This window comes from Ambystoma mexicanum, chromosome 3q (assembly GCF_040938575.1).
Source record: "Ambystoma mexicanum isolate Mex_15411 chromosome 3q, UKY_AmexF1_1, whole genome shotgun sequence".
Taxonomy (NCBI): Eukaryota; Metazoa; Chordata; class Amphibia; order Caudata; family Ambystomatidae; genus Ambystoma; species Ambystoma mexicanum.
The window spans coordinates 1,252,886,133-1,252,910,161 of record NC_090926.1 but is presented as its reverse complement, the minus strand read 5'-3'; the positions used below and the strand labels follow the sequence as shown (position 1 = coordinate 1,252,910,161).

At 49.9% G+C, this 24,029-nt stretch overlaps 1 protein-coding gene across 4 annotated transcripts in view; it reads left to right on the top strand.

The window, feature by feature from the left end:
* The window catches only part of SMARCA4 (SWI/SNF related BAF chromatin remodeling complex subunit ATPase 4), a 648,210-nt gene that overhangs the window by 511,811 nt on the left and 112,370 nt on the right, over positions 1-24,029 (top strand). For all 4 annotated transcript variants that reach the window (XM_069604251.1, XM_069604249.1, XM_069604250.1 and 1 more), the window contains one exon: positions 5,791-5,899. In XM_069604251.1, coding sequence (XP_069460352.1) covers positions 5,791-5,899 — 109 coding nt within the window. The remainder of the gene's footprint in view (positions 1-5,790; positions 5,900-24,029) is intronic.

Below are 24,029 nucleotides of genomic sequence, written 5' to 3'. Positions count from 1 at the left end.
CACAAGTTCGATCCCCGGGTTTGCGCTTAGAAACCTCTGGGTATTAAGCGCGTTATAAATAACCTATCGCATCACATCAGAGGAGAGGTGGAACAAACAGTCTTAATGTAGCAGCTGGAAAGACAAAGTGCCTCACTTTAGTTACTAGAATAAACATGCCTGGCAAGATAACACAAGTTATAGAGACCCTGCGAAGGATGTCCTAATAGAACATAAGCTATTGAACCTGGGCCAGAGGTATATGTGGACACCCAAACACCTTGTAACGCACTCCAGTCACACTGGAGCAACTCTTCGACTTAAGGTAAATTCTACCGTCAGCCCCTCAGTACCTTACGTTAGAAGAAACACTCTTAGCTGGATTCTCTCCTGTGCAGGAGAAACGGACCCAGTGTCCTTTTTCTTTGGTCTGGTGACGAAACAAAGGCCTCTGAATGGGATGTCATAGGAGCAGTTGCGAGATTACCCTCCGCACGGATGTATTTTGTCTCTGTCGGTCTGCGGTTTTGGCACCTTTTTATCAGCTCGAACAAAGGATGATTGTTACCCGGTCGATCTTATTCAGTGCTGCACTCTGGTGAGGGGACTTGGATGAGTGGTATTGTGCCTCTGGAGGTCCAACTGCAGCGCACCAAAGTTCTGGGCAAATTCGTCCATGCCAAGACGTTGTACTGCAAAGGGGTCCGACATCTCCTGGTATTCGTGGTTTGCAGCCCTGGAAGGTCACAGCACCTCGGGAGATAGCTTGAGTTCTAGTTTGTGTTGGGGCTGGTTGTTTCCACCAGCAAAAAGGAAGGACTTGTCCAATTTGGAGCTCCTCTGTCGATGAGAGAACTGTTAGGACAGCAGTGGACGCTTTACGGTTACTGGAAGGGTCTGCAGGCATCTCTCATCTTCAGCTTCAGATGTTCTCTTCTAGTGGTCAACTTGCCTTCTACCACAGGAACCTAATCTTCAATTTGCATTTCCCACTCACTCCCCTGCAAACTCTCCCAGCACTTTACAGAAGGGAGCAGGTGGCTGTCCAATTGGGACATCCAGCCCCCCAGTGGGAACTGCTTACATTCAGGCTCTTGCAGACAAAGAAAGGGGGAGGCGGGTGTGAAACTCCTCCCCCGCTTCTTGCCTTCCCAGACACACACTGCTAGGTGGGGAAACCTAAGGGTTCCTGGCAAAAAGAACACACGCGCACTCCACACACACGCACTCCACACACATGCCCTCCACACACACACACTCCCCCCTCCCCGTATTCCCCTTAGCACTCCGCACTCACACTCCCCTTAGCACTCCACACACACACACTCCCCCTCCCCCGTATACTCCTTAGCACTCCACACACACACACTCCCCCCCGTATTCCCCTTAGCACTCCATACACACACACACTCCCCCTCCCCCCGTAGAACTCCACACACGCTTCCCCTCCCCCAGTATACCCCTTAGCACTCCACACACACAGCCCCTCCCCCCCCGGAGTCCCCTTAGCAATCCACACACACACCCCCCGCCCCCCCCTGGATTCCCATTAGCACTCCACACACCCACACACACCCACACACACACACACACACACACACACACACCCCCGAATTCCCCTTAGCACTCCACAATCCCCCCCCCGGATTCCCCTTAGCACTCCACACACATCCCCCCCGGATTCCCCTTAGCACTCCACACACAAGCCTCCCCCCCCCCCCCGGATTCCCCTTAGCACTCCACCCCCCCCCCCCCCGGATTCCCCTTAGCACTCCACACACACCCACCCCCAACCAACCCCCCCCCACCCAGAATTCCCCTTAGCACTACACACTGCCCCCCCCCCCCCCCCGGATTCCCCTTAGCACTCTACACACAAACGCACACACACAACACCCCCCCCCCCCCCCCGGATTCCCCTTAGCACTCTACACACGCACACACACACACCCCCTCCTCCTCCCCGGATTCCCCTTAGCACTCTACACACGCACGCACGCACACACACTACAACCACCGCCCCCACCCCCCCCCACCCCGGATTCCCCTTAGCACTCCGCACACAAGCCTCCCCCTCCCACCACCCCCCCCCCCCCCGGATTCCCCTTAGCACTCCACCCCCCCCCCCCCCCCCCCGGATTCCCCTTAGCACTCCACACACACACACCTGCACCCAACCCCCCCCATCCCCCCGGGTTACCCTTAGCACTACACACTGCCCCCCCCCCCCCCCCGGATTCCCCTTAGCACTCTACACACAAACGCACCCCCCCCCGGATTCCCCTTAGCACTCTACACACGCACGCACGCACACACACACCACCCACCCGGATTACCCTTAGCACTCCACACACACACACACACACACACACACACCCTCCCCCTCCCCGGATTCCCATTAGCACTCCACACGCACTCCACACACACACCCCCCCTCTCCCTCCCCGGATTCCCCTTAGCACTCTACACACGCACGCACGCACACACCCCCTCCCCCTCCCCGGATTCCCCTTAGCACTCTACACACGCACGCACGCACACACACACACACCCCCTCCCCCTCCCCGGTTTCCCCTTAGCACTCTACACACGCACGCACGCACGCACACACACACACACACACACACACACACACACACACACACACACACACACACACACACACACACACACACACACACACACACCACCCCCGGATTCCCCTTAGCACTCTACACACGCACTCCACACACACACCCCCTCCCCCTCCCCGGATTCCCCTTAGCACTCCACACACACACACCCTCCCCCCTGGATTCCCCTTAGCACTCCACACACACACACACCCTCCCCCCCCGGATTCCCCTTAGCACTACACACACACACACACACACACACACCCTCCCCCCCGGATTCCCCTTAGCACTATACATACACCCAACCCCCCTGTATTCCCCTTAGCACTCCTCCCCAACCCCCCTGTATTCCCCTTAGCACTCCTCCCCAACCCCCCTGTATTCCCCTTAGCACTCCTCCCCAACCCCCCTGTATTCCCCTTAGCACTCCTCCCCAACCCCCCTGTATTCCCCTTAGCACTCCTCCCCAACCCCCCTGTATTCCCCTTAGCACTCCTCCCCAACCCCCCTGTATTCCCCTTAGCACTCCTCCCCAACCCCCCTGTATTCCCCTTAGCACTCCTCCCCAACCCCCCTGTATTCCCCTTAGCACTCCTCCCCAACCCCCCTGTATTCCCCTTAGCACTCCTCCCCAACCCCCCTGTATTCCACTTAGCACTCCTCCCCAACCCCCCTGTATTCCCCTTAGCACTCCTCCCCAACCCCCCTGTATTCCCCTTAGCACTCCTCCCCAACCCCCCTGTATTCCCCTTAGCACTCCTCCCCAACCCCCCTGTATTCCACTTAGCACTCCTCCCCAACCCCCCTGTATTCCCCTTAGCACTCCTCCCCAACCCCCCTGTATTCCCCTTAGCACTCCACATAAGGTGGTGTGTGTTCATCTATCATAAGTTAGTTTTAGGAAGGATACTCAGTATCCACCTATCGTTCAGAATAGTAGAATTTAAGGATAGTTAAAGAATATCAAAGGCGAACCCAAAGCTTTCCCAGCAACACTGCACATAGGGTTCTGTGTGCTGCAAATGTGCAACACAGATGCCTTTAAGATATATGGAGGAAAGCAGACACTCTACCAGAGCCAAGTATACTGTGTAGAAGAGCAGCCGACTGAAGATCTCTGGATGACTTCCGAAGAGGTCCAGCATCCTTCTGCATTTTGCCCGGGGAAGCCCTGCTGGACTACCTTATCTGCATAGGCCATCTGCAGTGCCTCAAGCCTTGGACTGGTGTGGCCAAACATTCTCGACTCATAACCGAGGAGCCAGTCGTCAGAAGTGTCCCTGGACCACTCGGTGGACTAACCTGCTCCCCAGTGGGCTACCTCAGTAGAATCGTTGCATTTCCGCATTAGTCACCAGAGCATCAGCGGTTGCCAGCTTATGGGATAAGTCGCCATCCCGCCAAATTTTAGGATCCCAACATGAAGGGATCCTGCTCTGGAGTACTTCAACCGTGATTGGAAAGACGCCTGTTGTCGCCTTTGTGCGGTAGCCATCACTGGGACTCTCCTTCCCCAGTCCCGTGAAGTTACCTGAGGAGATCTGCATCGGTGCCTTATGCATTTCTTCTTTGGGGGGGTTGCACTCTTCTCCTGGAACTGACTGAAGGAATCCTTGCACCTGCAGCTCCTGGCCATCTCTAACTGGAACCAACGGTGGGAAAACCTACCTCCAGCAAACCCCCCAGTCGACCCATGATGTCATCTGGGAAAATCCGAGTCATGAGGGTAAGTAATTGCAACGCATTCACCTCCCCCTGTTCTCCTTGGAATAAACCTTGGTTGTTTGTTCCGTTCCTTTGCTCTTTGATCGTCTGATCTAAAATCTTGTATGTAAAAGATAGAAATATAATTGTATCTACCTGTAGCTTTGTTGAATATCTTCTGGAACATTTGCACCACCACAAGAACTATACCTGCATCAATCCCTTTTCCTAAGAAGACTTTTGGGCACACTTCCCCCCCACCCCCATAATACATCCTAGGGATAGGACTTAAAAAGTTGGGGTATAATTCTTGTGAATTTATTTTGTTCTACTGCATCTTTACTTACCTTCTTTTTGTTATCTAAGTTATTCTTGCATTTATAGGAACCTGAAGTTGACTTTATATATGTTTGATAATTGAGTGTGTGATATTACTGTCCGCTTACTTCACTTCCTAGTGTGTGTTTTTGGGCCTGTAATAAATATTGCATTGTTGTAAATACCTGTCTAAATTGAATTATTGTGTGCTTTACTCTGTGGACTCATTGTGGGCCCCTGACCTCACTCTCCTGAGACCAAGCCCTAACTCCTCTACACGGTGACCTTGATTGGGTCCGTCTAACGTCAGATTTGCCCTGTTTAATATAACTATGATGGCCTCCTAAAATCCGTCTACTATGCCAGATTCTAGAAATCCATCTTAACAATACTAAATTTAGAATGTAGAATGTTCACTTCTGTCTAGTACTTTTGATCGTGGTAATTATTACTGTCTAATATTGTCTGTCTTTTCTTAATATATCTCTGGAAACCTATATGTATAGTGTCTACCACCATGTATGGGTCTGCATTTTAAGAGAATGAGTGAGCTAGGCCTTAACTGTCCATTTGTTGTTTTTTCATAATGCTCTGCTATGTTTAAACCAAGTCCTTATTTTTCCTTTCGTAAATATTTTGAGACCTTGTGAATAAAGTGTATCGATACCAGAGTGGGGTATTCTTTTGTGGTGTCTATAGGGATTAATTCTCCCTCCTTGCCAGGCTTCCTCCCTCCTGGCATTAAGCCTGACTGCTCTGCTGCAGTTACCATTGGAAAGTCTGGTCTTTTCTTTTGGGTGACAAACTGTTTTACCATTAGGTTAGATGTTTACGCAGCCCTCGCCAGGGTTGTGCAGAAATCTCACTAACAAAATGCTAAGTATAAAGGTCAGTGAAGCATTCAGGATAAACAGAAAGCTTAGTGTGCTCATACCCAAGGCAACCCACAGGACGTCGACCCAACACCCTTGCCTGTCTCTTTTTGTTCTGTTATTTTAGCCACAAGGTTCACAACGTTGCACTGTCTGCCAATGTTTGCTGTGTATCCCAGCCCCCGGGTGTTGCCTTAAGATAGCACATCACATCATGCTGTATGAACATCTTTAAAAACAATGCGCACTGGCTAACAAGAGTGTTTTTTTTATCCTTTGCATTATGTCTTCTGCTTTCACAGTAGCAGCGGGCGACAGCTCAGTGAGGTTTTCATCCAGCTGCCTTCCCGGAAGGAGCTGCCAGAGTACTACGAGCTGATCCGGAAACCTGTCGACTTCAAGAAGATCAAGGTAAAAATAACAATTTACCAAAAATAACTGGTGTCTTACAAAGGTAACATTAACTTAGGGAAGCAAATGGTGCGGCCCAAGGAGGAGTACTGTACAAATGTAGAAAATGGCATTATTACACTGGACTAGAGGGAGTTCTGTAGTTAGGTGGGGATTGGGTGTTTGGAGTTCCCTCTATGACCCTTAAAAAACATGTAGCCCACACCCTTTGGCATGTGTTGAATGGTATAATGGGTGTCTTGGCAAAAGCAACCCAACCGTTGGTATAAGTCTGTACTGCACAAGTTGGTAGAGTGACTGAGCAGCCAGGCGTATCTCAAGAGGGGTCAATGTGAGCTGTAGGGTTGCAACATAGAGATTCACAATAACAAGTATCCAAATAACACTTCCACTCAGGGTTTCTTGATTAAATAATTATTTATTCATTTAACAGTCAGTTGAATAAGCCTTATTTAGAAGGGAGCAAATATTTAACACTTAAATATTCTTTAAAAATACCCACTCTCAGTTTCAATAAATCAGTAGATAACTTTTTGGGATGGCACACGGACACTTCCTACACCATGAGATGACTTCAATAACTAGGACACTGTGGACATTGATATATCACTGGTACATTTAGAGCAATACTGAGTTTAGTGTCAAAAGGAGAAGGTTAGGGGAAACAATGGTTAACAAGTTTCCCAAACAGGTAAGCACTTTTGAACCCCCCCAATGCAATGTAGATTAACCCTTTCCCAGCTATACAAGTAAAGAATGTATCACTTTTTGGAGGGCCAGATCAAACCCAAAGACAGAGGTTAGAAGAGTCTTCAGGGGGTCAGGACAGCCAATGTCAATTGAGCAAAGTCTGGGGGAGCTGAGGCACTTCTTGAAGGTAAGTAAAAAGTCTTGCACAATGTTTTAGAAGTCTTTGTAGAAAGATAAATCACTGTTGAGCCACAAACTGGGAGGCTTGTGGTGGTCAAAGCTGCAAGCAACTCTGCAGGAGGCCACAACTGCAAGTCTCAACTGAGAGCAAGCAAGTTACCCAACAAGTGGTAAGTACTCCTTAGTTCACAGAACCTTGCGTCTGAAGAAATTGTTTCCTTCTGGCTTCTGTTCCTGCTGTAGCATGGCAGATCCTGTTTTTCCTGGGCCTCCGTCGTGGGGACAAGAGGGAGGACGTCTACGGACTCCTACACTACGATTAGAAGGTCGGCGGCAGCAATGGGCAGACTTCAGATCTTTGGCACTCAAGGGTTGGTGGTCTGTCTGAATAATGAGTAGAACCATATCAAGACCACACAAGGCATAACATTCACGTTCTATAGTTGTCCACCTTGTCTCATAGTCCTTCAGTTTCCTACTGATGAAGCAGATAGGGCATTCCCTGCTTTTCTCATCCAGTTGGCTCAAGACTGCACCTATTCCTGTTTTTGAAGCAGCTGTTTGTACAATGAAGGATTGGTTGTAGTCAGGAGCTCTCAAGCCTGGAGCTCGACAAAGGACTTTCTTCAGTGTTAGGCAAGATTGTATGTAGTAGCCTGTGGGAGACGGCACCAGTCTTGTCCTCTTGGCAATAGTTAACTCAACCTTTGGTATAAGCATGTACTACACAAGTTGGTAGAGCGACTGAGCAGCCAGGCTTATCTCAAGAAGGGTGAATGTGAGCTGTAGGGTTATAACAGAGATTCAGTGACTGGTATTCAAATAAACAAGACTCCAAGTTTCTTGATTAAACAATTATTTATTAATTTAACAGTCAGTTGAATAAGCCTTCTTTAGAAGGGAGCAAATGTGTAACAAAAATATACTTTAAAAAACACACTGTTTCTTTAAATCAGTAGATACCCATTTGGGATGGCACACAGACACTTCCTACACCCTGAGTTGGCTTAAATAACTAGAACACTGTAGACATATCACCGTCACATTTAGAGCAATACTGAGGTTAGTGTCAAAAGGAAAAGATGAGGGAATAAAACAATGGTTAACAAATATTCTTATGCAGGCAAGTACTTTTGAACCCCCCCCCAATGCAAAGTAAATGAACCCTTTCCAAGCTGCACAAGTTATAGACTGTGTGGCTTTTCATGAGGGATAGTTAAAGCACAAAGTCAGAGGTTAGAAGAGTCTTTCAGGGAGCCAGGACAGCCGATGTTAATTGAGCAAAAGTCTACGTGAGCGAGCTGAAGCACCTCTTGCAGGTAAGTAAAAAGTCTTGCACAATGTTTTAGAAGTCTTTGTAGAAAATGAAATCACTGTTGGGAAACAAGCTGGGCGGCCTGTGAGGGGCAAGGCTGCAGGCAACTCTGCACAAGAGCAACCAAGACAAGTCTCAACTGGCTACACGACAAGAGGCAAGTACCCCTTAGTTGACGGTACCTTAGGTCTGAAGAAATTGGTTCCAGCTGGCTTCTGTTCCAGTTGTAGTACTGCAGATCCTGTTGTTTCTGGGCCTCCGTCGTGGGGACAAGAGGGAGGACGTCTGGGGACTCCTGCACTACAGTTTGAAGGTCGGCTGCAGCAATGGGCAAACTTCAGATCAGCAGCACTTCACGATTTCAGCTTCTCGCGAATAGCACCAGCGCGGTTCTCGGATACCTTATGGACCTTTCTCGCATCTGGGGGCCAGCACTCTGTTGAGGTCGCTCGGGCTTGGTCAGTCCTGCTTCATAGGAGTCTGGAGGATCTTCCTGGAGCTTCGGTCCGACTTAAAAATGATGCACTCAATCCTGGTGTTCCTCTCCCTGGCAATCTGTTCCTGCAGCAGTGGAAGTACAGCCAGCTCCGAGAGGATGTCCAGAAGAGTTCACTTTGGGGTTTATTGGTCCTACCAACCCATGGGGAGAAGTCATCCTTCGTAGGTCTTCTCTAGTCGAGGCGAATTCGGAGCTCCAGCACTGCAGCAGGGCTTCACTGGGCAATCCAACAGTCTAGGAGTTGAAGCAAGCGTCTCTTCCAGGTTCTTCTTCGGATTCCTTCGTCCAGAGGTCGACTCGGCCTTCCAAGCAAAAGACCTCCGGTTTCTCCCATTAATTTGCAGCCTAGCTGTCATTCACACAGCAGGGTGGCTGTCCTCCAAGGAGAGCCAGACATCCAATCACCTTTGGGTGCATTCCTGTAACCAAGGAGACTAGGTACAGAGAGTTTCGGGAACCTCCCTCGCTGGAGCCAGAGGCGGGCTTCAACAGTGAAACCCGCCAAAGACCAAACAAAAGAAGGGACCAAACCTGGTTTGGCGGGCAGAATAAATCTCAAGAAGGACTTTTCCAACAGGAAATGGTGAAAAAAGAAGACTGAGGACATTTTGACAAAATGGGCACCCATGGGTGCTTTACTGCAGCTGTAACCTGCGGTAGAAACACTCAATGGTACTGAAAAGTAAACCACTGCCTCCAGCCATTAATTGTAGAAAGGGCAACATAAAAATGTTACACGATAAACTATACAAAGGGGATACTAAGTACCCCCTCCAGCACCCTAGTGTAAGATAATGTGTGGTGGGTCTAGAAAGTTACAAATGTAAGTAGTCAATTTCACTTCACTGCTCTTGGAAACAGTACTTTAACCAAGGGAAGGTATTTAAACCTTTTGGGAAAACTGGAACACTTCCCTGACTCACTGTTAGGCAGATTTGCATTCAGTACCCTCTGGCTTGGAAGGCAGAGTCGACCACTGGAACAAAAGAAACTAAGACGAGCTTGAAGAGGATGGCTTCTGCTACTCCTGGACCATTGGTTTGCCCGGTGAAGCCCTGCTGCAGGTCCGAATCGCCAAGTTCATCTCAACAGAGAAGCCCTGCAAGGACGACTTCTCCCTTTTGAGTTGGTGGGACCAATCAACTCGACACTAAGCCACCTGGATACCATTCTCAGAGCTGGTTGTATTTTCCTCAGAGTGCTGCAGGAAACCGAATAACCAGGGAGAGGAACACCAGTTTGTATGCTTGACTACAGGTACCAGAATTGAAGATTTCCAGCTTTTCGACCAGTCGCGGTGCAGTGCAGGAGTCCCCCGACGTCCTCCTTCTTGTCCCCGTGACTGAGGCTCAGGAACAGCGAGATCTGCAGGAACTGCCAGGAACAGACGTCTCCATTGACTCTGGCCTAACCTATTGCATTGAATTGACTCCTGGTGAACTCAAACTATTTGGACTGTTTAAGCGTAACTTCTTTTTCTGAGGTTTGTGGAATCTGCTTAGATCACATGCTGTGCATAGGCCGACATCTAGTGGAAGCTGCGGAGCATTAGTTTGTTTTTCGAATCTCGAAAATGGGCGTCGACACAGGGCGTGCCAGTAATACTATCCCTAGTGTGACATCCACTGTACCCATGATCCCTCACGAGTGTAGGACCCTCAGATCGCTTTTTCCGCCATACTTGCCGGAAGCATCCTGCGGAGTTCCCTGGCTTTAGCCATAATTTTGCATAAATAATGTATATTTCCCATTTTCTTCATTATCCACGTCGAGTTCATCGGATCCCGAAGCTCGACGCCGGATCTGGCCTCGGCTCGGGCCTCGGAAGGCCTCTGCCCTGTAAAAGTATGGAGAGTGGGGGGTGGTACACACTCTTCACTGACATATGTATGTATGTATGTATGTATGTATGTATGTGTGTATATATATATATATATATATATATATATATATATATATATATATATATTCCTACACACTAGCCCGCTGCCACAGGGTGCGTATGGAGGGTACCCCTTTCCAATTTTGCCCAAGTGCAACCGCAAGTACCCTTGGGTTGACACACGCCACCTGTAACCTCTGCTTACCGAGGGACCACCCTGAGGCGAGTTGCAGAGCGTGTAGCCGGTTCAAGGCTAAAACTCTAAAGGACCATTCGATCAAACCTTGGGCCCACCACGGCAGGCAACGAGAGGCCATGGATGCGGAGGGCGCCTTCAGTCGAAAGACAGCCAAGCGCAAGTCCCCGACCTCAGAAGGGTGTCCGGCAGGGCAGCTATGGGGAAAACACCCGGCGACACTAGCGCTACCCACACCACTTCCACTAAACACTCGAAGTCCAACCGAGACTCGACACGCACGTCTAGTTTTTGGAAAGAGGCGCACAGAGAACGGTCCACCGAATCGGTGTCCTTTTGGCGCTCTCAAGATCGCCGCATCTCACCAGGCAGCCATCCACTGTTGCCAAGAGTGCCTCACTTACTAAAGTAATGGAGGTTCGATCGTCCGAAGACGAAACCGACCTCCGTTCCCAGGCCGCACTCCAGAAGTCGGCATCAGCGGACCGCTCGACGCCTGTGCCCGTGTCCTGATGTCCTCGCTCTACGGAGAGAGACACAACCCCCGAATCTCGACACCAGACGTTGAAAAGCTCTGAGAAGGTGAAAACACCAGGGAAGCACTCTTCCACTCACAGGGAGGGGGGAAAACAGCAGAAGAGGTCTTCTCAGCCTTCTTCTACAACACAGATACCTAAAGACAGTTCTAAGTCCTCGGTTAAACTTACTAAGACCCCTGCACAAGCCCTTAGGTCCAGTCAGGATATTGTAGGAAAACACCTCCAAGAGAGGGTCATTCCCATCTCCAAATAATGGTCTAGTGAGGACATAGCCAGATTTATGTCTAGAATGTCATCCCTGGCAGACTCCTATGCCAAGAACCCAGAGCACTTCCTCTCTTATACCCCGGACGGGGCTACTCCCTCAGGGTCTAGGGACCCTCAGCGCCCTGGTAAGAAACCTCGAGTTGAAACACCAACGCAGAGTCAGTCTTCTGACCCTTTCTACGTACAGCCATACACTCAGTATAGTGAGGATCCAGAATTGGCAACGTTGGATGACCAAACTGGGGTGGACTACTATGGGGCTGACGAGGACCAAGAGGAAGACAAAGATAACCCAGAAGTCTACAGAGTAGACTCCCCAGTAGACAGGGAACCTCCGGTTACCGACTCTCCAGTCGATAACCAACCTCTCCTTAATGAGGTTTTATCCAGAGCGGAAGAACACTTCCGCATAGATACTCGGGGAGCTCAGGAGGAGAGGGACTTCGCTGAGTCCAGTCGATAACCAACCTCTCCTTAATGAGGTTTTATCCAGAGCGGAAGAACACTTCCGCATAGATACTCCGGGAGCTCAGGAGGAGAGGGACTTTGCCGAGGAACTAGTGGGAGAAAAGAGACCCATTGCCCAGGCCATCCCTATTCTCAAACCTATACAGAGAAGGAGTGATCCTTCCCTTCTCAATCCCAACCTCACCAGGGCAGTAAACCCTCGGACGAGGACGGGGAAGGCGACCTGTGACGGCGCTTTCGCAAGTGCCTAGAAGAGGCAGAGGAATGGCGGGAACCACTCCGGGACCGAGACCCCCCTGGACTTACGCCGATGCAGAGAGTCGCCCCTCGAATCGGTCGAAAGACCAGCGGTTTTCGACTTTCGGGGTTTGGAAACCCAACCTACAGATAGCTTCTTCCACTCCCGCAAGGCCTTCAACGTCAAAGACTGGCAATGATCACAGTCATCCATGGCGTGGTCCTCGCCAAGGCACCAGAGGCAGACATCATGCGGGTCCGTAAGCGACATCTTGGAACCGCAGTCCCGACACTTCTTGAAACCCGACTGCGGGGTAGAAGACGAAGACATGATATCTTCACAAACAATCAAGTTCGGAGAACCGATAGAAATCGGAAGAACTGAGGCACGCCGAGATCTCTGAAGCGAACACATTCGCATAAAAAACGTAACTGAGGCTATGGGCATCATGCGTCCTACTTACAACATCCGGTGACGTCGGCTCGACGGAGGGCCTCGAGGACGGCGTATCCACATCGATGCAGGACGCAGAAAAATGTTCCGAAGAAGCACAGCTGTGGTGATTACCTATAATAGATGTGGAATACGTCGGAAGAACCAATCCCCTCGAAATATACTTCAGAACTTTACACTATCAGGTTCTGAGGCATTTAAACTACTTTGAAGGAGGAGCAAAATGGCATTCAGAGCATTTAAAGTAGGAGCAAAAAGGCATAGGTTAATAAGGGATACATTACTCACCGTAAAAATATTTCTGATGCTTGTATCTGCTTAAATTCACATGCTGTGCATAGGCCGACATCTAGTGGAAACTGCAGAGTATTACAGTTTGTTTTCTGAAACTCGAAAATGGGCGTGCCAGTAATACTATCCCTAGTGTGACGTCCACTGTACCCATGATCCCTCACACGTGTAGGACCCTCAGATTGTATTTTTTCTGACATGAGGTAGCATGAGGAATAGCACGAGTATAGATTATCCAAGCAGATAGAGGAAGATAAGACTACAAGCATCCATGCGCCTTCTCTCAGATGGGAGGAAGGGTGGGTCGCATGTGAATCTAAGCAGATACAAGCATCAGAAATACGATTACGGTGAGTAATGTATCCCTTCTGAGGCTTGTGGAATCTGCTTAGATCACATGCTGTGCATAGATTAGCGAGCAGTATTAGAAGGAACTGGGATGTGAGAAGGGTCCTGAGCAAACAGGTGTCTTAGAATCGCTTGTCCCACTTGGGTATCCGTCTTGGAATGAGTGTCAATGCAGTAGTGCTGAGTAAAAGTGTGAATAGAGCTCCAAGTAGCTGCTTTGCAAATGGTGTCAAGGGGTACATTTGCAATAAAAGCCAGAGTGGCCCCGATGCCTCTTGTAGAGTGGGCTCTTGGCGTAAAAGGCAAAGTTCTTTCTGAAAGGGAGTAACACTGCTGGATACAATTTACAATCCACTTAGAAATAGCACCTTTAGTGACGCAATCTCCCTCTTTGCCTGTAGCTACGGAGACAAACAGTTGGTCTGTTTTTCTTAGCGGCCTGGTCTTGTCTACATAGTAGAGGACTGCTCTTCGTACATCTAGAGTGTGTAGTTTCACCTCAGCAGAGCTCTTGGGTTCTTGGAAGAAAGCCGGAAGCTCAATTGACTGGTTAACGTGGAATTTAGAAATAAACGTAGGTGAGAACCTAGGGTGTGTATGTAGAACCAGTCTATCCTTATGAACAGTAAAGAAAGGATCCTACACTGACAGAGCCTGAATTTCACTGACCCTTCTTACGGATGTAATGGCTACTAAGAAGGCAGTTTTATAGGTCAGGTGTTTGAGACTGGCTTTATGCATGGGTTCAAATGGTGGGCCCATGAGCTTAGCAAGCACTACATTAAGGTCCCAACCCAGTGGAGGGTTAGAAATTGGAGGGTGGAGTCTCTTTACCCCTTCCATGAAAGCTTTAACCACTAGTACTTTCCACCACGATACCTTGCTATGGGAGGTGGTGTATGCTGACAGAGCTGCCAGGTGTACCCTTAGTGAATTAAATACCAACCCTGCGTCCAGTAGGTGGAGCATGTAGGTGACAATGGTAGAAGGGGTGCAATCAACTGGGTTGATTTGCTTATTCTGGCACCACATAACAAATCTTTTCCATTTGTTAAAGTAACAGTGCCTAGTGTTTGGCTTCCTAGATTCCTTTAGAATGTCCATGCACCTCTGTGGTAAATTGAGGTGCCCAAACTCTGTGACTTCAGGAGCCATGCTGCCAAGTTCATTGAGTTGGGTTGAGGATGCACTGTTTGACCTTGGTGCTGGGATAGGAGGTTGTACCAGCACGGGAGTCTGATGGGTTTGCACGCTGCTAGTCTGCGCAGGTGTGGGAACCACGGTTGTCTCGCCCACATGGGAGCAACTAGAATGAGCGTCATCGATTCACTGTGCATCTTGTTGACCACCTTCCTCATTAGAGGAGTTGGTGGAAAAGCGCAAGTAACCATCCCTGACCAGTTCGTCCACAGGGCGTTCCCTTTGGAGCCTGGTTGGGAAAACCTGGATGCGAAGTCTGGGCATGGTCTGTTTTCGCTTGTGGCGAATAGGTCTATAGTGGGGAAACCCCACTGTGAGAAGATGTCTACTACGACTTCTCTGTGTAGAGACCACTCGTGTTCTATTGGGAGAGGATCTCTGCTCAAGGCGTCTGCTAGTGAATTGAGATCACCTGGAACATGTTGAGATGACAGGTGAATATTCCGTCTGAGTGCCCATCTCCAAATTTTCTGGGCAAGCTTGGACAGATTTGGCGAACAAGTTCCTCCCTGCTTGTTTAGGCAGAACATTGCTGTTGTGCTGTCTGTTAAGATCTGCACTGACAGGTTCAACAGGTGGGGCTCGAACGCTTGAAGCACTCTGAATACTGAATTGGGTCTCACCCTAAATTACTAGGGTAATCCTGACGTGGACCCCTTGCTCACTATTCTTAGAGAGGCACGGATCCACCCTACTGATGAGGTCCAACCAGACCGAAACACGTGTCTGGGGTTTCTGTTGATACTCTTGTTCAGAGGAGAATTGCCTAGCATTTCGGTGCTGGACTGCCCCTGGGCAGGACAAAGACTGATATGTTTGGGATATTTCTTCTCTGTGAAGCTTAGTGAGCTAAAGACTCTGGGTAAATCTCTCATAACCAGGACTAATGTCTGGCAGAGGGAATCCCAGGATCCCCCCTTGTTAATTTGCGCTCTGAATACTGCCAGAAGTTCTAGCAGATTGATATGATTCTTGGCCACTGTGTGAGACCAGAGACCCTGAGCTGTGTGGTGAAGGATGTGTGCTCCCCCACCCTGACAGGGATGCATCTGTAGTGACTACAGCCTGTATTTCTGGATCGTAAAAGGGTTTCCCCTTGGACAGGTTCTCTCTTGTCCACCAGTGGGGACTTTGTACCAGTGTTGGCGAAACAACCACTAGATCGTCCCACTGACCACTTGCCTGAGACCACTGTTTCGCCAACCGTTCTTGCATGGGACGCAGGCGCGCGTGGGGGACCAGGTAAATACTTGATGCCATCATGCCTAGCAAACGCATCACTTTGCACACCGTTATCTGGCGACTGGTCTGGTATAGAGGAATTGGCAGTAGTATATTCCGAATTCTTTCTTCTGAAGGAAAGGCCAACCCCTCCTGAGTGTTTAGTACAGCTCCTAGGAACTGTTTGGAGGTGCTTTGCACCAGGCTTGATTTACTCGGTTATGGAGAAACCCAATTCGAAGAGGTCGATCGTTCTTTGAATGTTTGATCTGCAAATTCCTGAGGTCTCCCCCGTGATGAGCCAGTCGTCCAGGTAAGGGTACACTGGGATTGCCTCCCTGCGTAGGTGTGCCGCCGCCACTGCCAGTACATTGGTGAATACCCTTGGAGCCAAGGCTATACCGAAGGGCAGCACCTTGAACTGGTAGTGCTGACTGTCCACCTTGAAACGCAAGAATCTTCTGTGCGCTGGGAACACGGAACTATGAAAATCTTTCATGTCCAATGTTGCCATGTAATAACCCTTTTTTTTTTTTTAGGAGGGGGATTACCTCTTGGAGAGTAGTCATGCGAAATTTTGAGGCTTGACATACTTGTTTGCAGGGCGTAAGTCTAAGACTGGGCGCATGGTTAGATCTTTTTTTGGCACAAGGAAGGAAGTTGAATAAATACCCTTGTTTACCTGTTAGCCCGGGACGAGTTTCATTGCGTCCTTTTCTAGAAGATTGACAATCTCCTCGAGGAGGATCTTCTGGCGGTCTAAGGAATGTACCTTTTGTCAAGGAGGGTGGTTTCGGGGTTGCTCGAGCAGTTCTATGCAGTATCCTGCGGAGACTGTCGACAGCACCCATCTGTCTGATGTGATCCCTTCCCAAGCTTGGGTGAAGTTGGTAATGCGTCCCCCTACTCGAGATGCGTGGGAAGGGACCCTGATCTCGGCGTCACTGCTTTGCGGGAGGCGTGCCGCCTCTGCTGGGGCTGCCTCTACCCTTACCACGACCCCTTTTGTTTCCCCTGTTGTAACTCTGGGTAGACTGCTGGTTGTTACCCCATGGTGTACCCTGCCCCTGAGAATAGTTGGAGCCTCTGTGAATTTTGGCCGCGTGGGCGATGAAAATTGCCATTCCCTCTTTGATTAGGGTGTTTGTTGGTCAACTGTCCCAGAGATTTCAGAGTCTAATACTCATCCTTGGCATTTTTTTAATGCGTCCTCTACCGCCTTGCCAAACAGTAGATCCGGCTCCACCGGCTTGTCTATTAAGGATGCTTGTGTCTCGGGTTTAAACCCTGACTGCCTTAACCAGCAGGTCTTTTAATAACAGTGCTCTCTGCTATTAGCCTGCCGGCGTTATCCGTGACATCAAAGGTTGCCTTAAGGATGCAACCAGACACAGCCCTCCCTTCCGACGCAACCTGTGCCAACTGGCTTTTTAAAGGTTCCGGTGCAGAGTCAATGAGTGCCGCAACTTGTTCCCACTGGTGGCAGTTGTATCTAGCCAGCAGAGTGGTGGAGTTGGAAATCCTTGCCTGGTAGGCGGAAGTGGAGGCTACCTTCCTTCCCAAACAGTAGATCTTTTTGCTCTCCTTGTCGGGGGGAGCCTCAAATGACGATAGGGGCGTTCCTGCCCTCTTTTGGGTATTAGTGACTACAAGGGAGTCTGGTTTCTGTTGCCCCCTTATGTACAGCGGGTCTGACTGGGCTGCCCTGAACAACTTCTCGATCCTGGGGTTTACTGCAGGTAGCTTGTCCTACAAAGGACAACGATTCAGTCGAAGCCCTCAACGCCTTTTGTGGAGGCTTTACTGGAGGTACCCCGTGCATTGGTGGAAACTCCGAGGAAGGCCCTGAAGAAGTCAGTGGGGACTGTATTTGAACCTTTTTCTGTGCCTTCATCCAGGGATTTATTCCAGCCGCTGGATTACATCTCTGAGGTGGATGAAGGGTCCGATGAAGGTTTGGTTCCTGATGAACTCTTGTCTGGTCATAGCCAGTTGGAAGACCTGCGTCGGTATTTGCACAACGCCAGTGGTCTGGACACCTCTCACGAGGTTGAGTTCGGTAGGCCTGAGCCTGGCACGCACACTGAGTCTTCATACCGGCGTCTCATGTTGAGGGTGACGGAGTACTTGGGGTGGTCTGCGCCACCAGTGGATTTTCTGCAGGATGACCTGACAGATATCTATGACCAAGGTCCACCCACTGACCCGGGGGTGCCATTTCATATGGCTTTACAGAGAAGGGTGGCTGCGGCGGCTTGGACTGCTCTGGAGAATCTCCCGGCAGTGAGCAAGTTGTTGCTGAAAAAATACCGTCCAGCCAGTAGCGACCCCTGCTACTTGACGACGCACCCCACTCCGGAGAGTTTGGTGATGCAGGCGGCTATGGCCCAGGCAAAGCAGGCGTCGTACCCTACCATCCCTCCTGATAGGGATGATAAACGTTTTGACGGTTGGGCGTTTTCTTCAGGGGGTATGGCTTTGAAGGCGGCCAACTCCGTGTGTGCCTTAGCACGTGTCACTCACACTCTGTGGAATTGTGTAGCTTTGGCGGCTGAACATATTCCCGAAAGGGGAGGAACGGGATGGCTTTCTTGCCCTTGTACAAGATGGCAAGGATGCCATGTGTGAATCCGTTCAATCAGGTCTGGACGTGGCAGAGTGCGTCAGCCGGTCCATGGCGGCGAGCACCGTGATGCGCAGATTTGCGTGGTTGCGGAAGTCGGGTTTGCTCCTGATGTACAAGCCCGGCTTTTCAACATGCCCTTTGATGGTGACCATCTTTTTGGCAGCAAGGCTGACAAGAGCCTTGAGAGGTTGCCGACCTCCAAAGCTGCAGCAAAGTCGTTGAGCGCTGCAGTTCGTCAACCTCTGCCTTTTCATCCTAGGGGACAGCAATGGAGGAGAGGTTCCTTTCGATACTATACGTTCTTTGGTAGATCGAGGTGAGCTGCCAGTCAAAGGGGCCAACGTAGGAGTACCAGAGGTGGAAAACAAGGTACTCAAGGTGCCAAAGCCGCTTGGGCAGTTGCCTCTTTGCCCTCAGGCACTGCCGCAGTCGTTTCAGCTCAGTCATGAGGCCATGTCCCATGGTTCGCCGGTTGGGGGGGGGAAGGCTGGCGCAGCATCTGGTAGAATGGCGTGCCATTACTTCAGATGTGTGGGTTCTGGAGATCATAGCCCACGGCTACTGTCTTCATTTCCGGCAGAGGCCTCACGACAATCCACCAGGGAATCTCTCTTTGAAGAGTCCGTATCCGCTCCTTGCGCAGGAAATCAAATCCCTGCTGGAGAAAGTCGCCATGGAACTGGTGCCTATAGCGGAGAGGAACAAGGGATGGTATTCCCCATATTTTTTGATCCCGAAAAAAGACGGGGGATTGAGACCCATCATGGACTTGCGTGGTTTGAACAAGCTCCTCAGGAAGGACAAGTTCAAGATGGTTACTCTTTCTCAAGTCCTCCAGGCCCTTCAACTTCAGGACTGGTTGGTGTCTCTCGACCTCAAGGATGCTTACTTTCATGTGCCGATTCATCCCAAGCACAGGAAGTACCTGAGGTTCGCAGTTGGTGACTCGCATTTTCAGTTTCGGGTCCTGCCGTTCGGATTGACCTCTGACCCGAGGGTCTTCACCAAGCTTATGGTGGCAGTGGCAGCGTATCTCAGGAAAGGGGGATTCACGACTACCCCTACCTGGACAATTGGTTGATCAGGGCCCGCTCTCCCGAGCAAGTCCTCGATCATCTGTCAGTCACCTGCCACTCCCTTCACAGGCTGAGCTTCTCCCTCAACTTGAAGTCCCCATTGACACCTACCCAGCGGCTCCAGTACATCGGAGCAGTGCTCGACACATCTCTGGGGCAGTGTTCGCCTCCCCAGGTGAGGGCTCATCACATTCTGCAGATAGTGGACAAGCTTCAACGTGCCCAGAGTCTCCTGGCGTTCGAGTTATTGAGGTTGCTCGGCTTCATGGCATCCTGCATTCTCCTGGTGCCAGAGGCTAGGCTGCGGATGAGATCTCTGCAGTGGGCTCTCAAGATACAGTGGTCACAGTCCTCGGGCGGGATGTTGGATCCCGTTCAGGTGCTGCCCTCGGTCGTCCAGTATCTTCTGTGGTGGGCCGTCGAAGGCAATCTGATGAAGGGGGCTCCATTTTGGTGACGATCGTGACGGATGCATCCCTCACGGGATGGGGAGCTCATGCCACGAGTTGACAGTCGGCGGTCGTTGGTCTCAATCTGTGTCCAGACTCCATGTCAATCTGTTGGAGCTGAGGGCCGTCAGGCTAGCCCTGAAGGCTTTTCACCCGTCTGTGCGGGGGAAGAATGTCCTGATTGTGACGGAAAATACAGTGGCCATGCACTACCTCAGCAAAAAAGGTGGGGAGGGGCAGGGTCTCTCCCTCTGTGCAGAGAGGCGATGCAGCTCTGGTTCTGGGCCATTCAGCAGGAAATTTCGGCAGTTCATCTGGCCAGAGACAAAAATGAGGCGGTGGACGCTCTGAGCAGGCAGAGCACGTTCTCTCACGAGTGGGAGCTGGCTCAGGAGATTCTCCTGGAGATCTTCGCCCTTTGGGGGACCCCACAAGTGGATCTCTTTGCCACCAGTGTCAACCGGAAGTGCGAAACATTCTGCTCGCGGGAATTTCCTCCAAAAGGAGCCTTAGGGGACGCGTTCGTAGTGGAGTGGTCCTTCTCACTGCTGTACGCGTTTCTTCCAGTCCCTGTCATTCCGCAAGTGCTGCAGAGTGCAGAGGTTACGGAGGTTCGGTTCCCGAATGATCCTCATTGCTCGAGCATGGGCCAGGAGAACGTGGTACCCAGACCTTTTCGACCTGTCCATCTGCCTTCCACGCCGTCTTCCCTGCCGAGACAATCGCTCTTACGGGAGAAGGGGGGGGTGTCAGGTTCTCCATCCACAGTTCAAGTCTCTCAATCTTCATGCTTGGCTTCTGAAAGGTTGAGGTATAAGGATTGGGACCTCTCTGAAGACGTGATGGAGATGTTACTTTCGGCCAGAAGGCCCGCAACAAAGTCCCTGTACCATTGCCGTTGGAGAAAGTTCTGCGACTGGTGCAGGATTAAGAATGTGGATCCTTTTTCGTGTGCCATTCCTGTGGTTCTGTCTTTTTTGCTTTCGTTAGCCCACAAGGGCCTGCAAATGGGTACCATTAAAGGTTACCTGGCGGCGCTGTCCATGTTTAAGCGCTCGTCTGAGGAGTGTTCTTATTTTAAGATTCCTTTGATTTCTCCGTTTCTGAAAGGGCTCACTAATGTGTTCCCGCCGTCACCTTTCCAGGTGCCTGGTTGGGATCTGAACCTTGTTCTAAAGTTCCTAATGGGAGCTCCGTTTGAGCCTTTACGTTCATGTCCTTTGAGACTGTTGACCTTTAAAACTGTATTTTTAGTTGCGGTTACTTCCGCTCGCAGAGTGAGTTGCAGGCACTATCCGCTAAGCCACCTTAGGGTTCATCCTTCTTTTCTTCCGAAGGTTGTGTCGGAATTTCATTTGAGCCAGAAGGTCATTCTTCCAGCATCCTATCCTCCTCCGCATCCTAGTAAAGAAGAGGAGAGGCTCCATAGTTTGGATCCTAGGAGAGCTTTAAGTTTCTACATCTCACGCATGTCCCGGGTCAGACGATCTGCTCTTTGTAGGATACGGTGAAAGGCGTTTGGGATAAGCTGTTACTAAGCAGACTTTGTCTAGATGGATTATCTTGACAATCTCTGAATGTTACCGTTTGGCGGGTAAGGACCCTGCGCTAGGCTTACTGGCCCATTCTACTAGGGATGTGGCTGCCTCTACTGCTCTGGAGAGGGGTGTTCCCATTCGTAACATTTGTGAAGCAGCCACATGGGCCTCTGTCCATACTTTTGTCAAACACTACTCCCTGGATTCTGTCCATGGGCAAGTTTTGTCCTTTGGTAAGGCAGTCCTCTATTCTGCAATTTGTTTGGGCATTCTGAAATTCTAAATTCTTTTCCCACCTCCATACGTTGGTACTGTTTTGGGAGTCTGTCATAGATGTGGAATACGGCGGAGGAACCAATCCCCTTGAAGAACAAGTTACTTTCTTACCTGGGAATGTTCTTTCGATGTGATGTTCCGATGAAGTATTCCACATCGAACCCTCCCAGCCTGCCCCTCTACAGATTTTCTTATGCGATTGCAGCTTATGTTTCTGCAAGGCTTTCTGTAGTCATTCTGGCAGACGATTGGCGCCACACATTCTGGGGAAAAAACTACAACTGAGGCTATGGGCGTTGTGCGTCCTACTTATAACATCCGGTGACGTCGGCTCGACGGAGGCCCTCGAGGACAGTGCATCAACGTCATTGGCGCAGGACGCAGATGTTGAAAATGTTTCCAAAGCAGCACAGCTGTGGTGATTACCTGTCATAGATGTGGAATACGTCGTCGGAATATCCCATCGAAAGAACGTTACCAGATAAGAAAGTAACTTGTTCTTTTGTGTGATATAGTTTGCCTCCTTCTAATGAATGTTTTATACCTGACTGTGAAATAAATTCATAAATGTTTTACCAAGAAACCTTGAGTGTAAGAGTTTGTTTTACTACTTGTAATTATAGACCTCTCTGTAACATCATTACAGCTCACATTCCCCTCTCGCGATGAGCCTGGCTGCTCAGCAATGCTGCCAAAACTGTGTAATACAGACTGGTTTTGCTTACACCTGTAGTCTTAGTTGTGTGTAGTGGTCCCAAAGGGTACTGCATACAAACCTTGCCTAACTGGCTCAATAACCCCAAGATCAAGCATCTTCTTGACCTCTTCCTTTATGTGGGTTCTGACATGATCTGGCATTCTGTAACACCTGCTTTTGACAGGGAGACTGTCACCAGTGAGAATATCATGCTGGTCCCAAGGGGTCAAGCCTGGTGTCAGTTAGAACAGGGAGGCAAACGGATTCAAGAGAGCTTTGAACTCCTCATGCTGTAGAGTCAAATCTGTAGAGAGTTTTACTCATTCAATTGTATAATCTGAGGGATGCCCTCTGAGGTGGTCAGGGAGCGGATCACTCTTCTCCTCTTGATCAAAGTCTAGAAGCAAAGCTCCTAGTTCTGGTCTGGAAACATAAGCCTTCAGACGGTTAGTGTGATGGACCCTAGGGGCCTCTTTAGGGGCGTCCAAGTCCACTAAATAATTGACCTCTCCAGGTTTACCCACAATCTTGAAGGGTGAATACATTTGTCCTGTATGACCCTCTGCCCTATAGGTACCATAACCAAGACGAGCTGGTCAGCAGTAAACTCCACCATGTTGGCCTTCTGGTCATGCCAATGTTTGACCAGAGTCTGACCTGCTTTCAGATTTTCTGAAGCTTCTGTCATGAGTGCCATCCTCTTCCTGAGGCCTAGCACATAGCCAGTGACTCTCACTGGCTGTAGGGAAGAAACACTCTCCAACCCCTCCTCGGACTGGATGACCATAGAGATGTTTGAAGGGGCTGCACCCAACGCTTGAGGGACTTATCTATAAACGAAGAGAATGTATGGCAGTAGAATGTCCTACTGTCTTCTAAGGGATTCCTCTAAAGCACCTATCATGCTCTTCATAGTACGGTTAAACATCTCCACCAACCTATTGGTTTGGGGATGGTCGGGTGTTGGGAATGTGTAAGTCACTCCATAGTTCTTCTATATGGTCTGCATGTAGTGGGACATAAAATGTGATCCCCTGTCAGATATGGCTTCCTTAGCAAAATCTACCCTGCTAAAGATACCAAGGCAGGCCTTAGCCAGCCACTGCCTGAGCAGTAACAGTTCTCATAGGTATGACTTCAGGATACCTGCTAGCATGGTCTACCACAATCAATATAAATCGGTTGCCTAAAGAATTTGGTGGGTCTAGGAGACCAACAATGTCATTCCCCACTCTCAAAAGAACTGCCACCACAGGGAGGGACTCTAAAGATGCCACTTTCTTGGACTCACTCTTGCCAGACGTCTGACAAATGTGGCAGTTCCTACAGAACTTATCTACGCTAGTCCCCATCTTGGGCCAGTAGAAGTACTGAGATAGCCTCTCTTTGGTCCTGTTAAAACTCAATTTACCAACCAAAGGAATCTCATGTGCTAACTGCAGGAATTGTTGTCTCGCCTCCTGGGGCACTACCAGTCTCCTAGTCCACTGGGGTAGATTCAGTAGGTTCACTGTAGAGGAGGCCATCCTCCCAGTAAAGCCTATGCTTCCCTGGCTCTTGCCCTTCCAGCTGGGACGCTGCCTGTTGGCTAAGACCTTCAAGAGTAGGACACTCTCTTTGACCTCTGCTGAAGTCTGCTCTAGAGGGTCGGCCTACTTTAAGTAAAGTCTGCAGCTCAGGA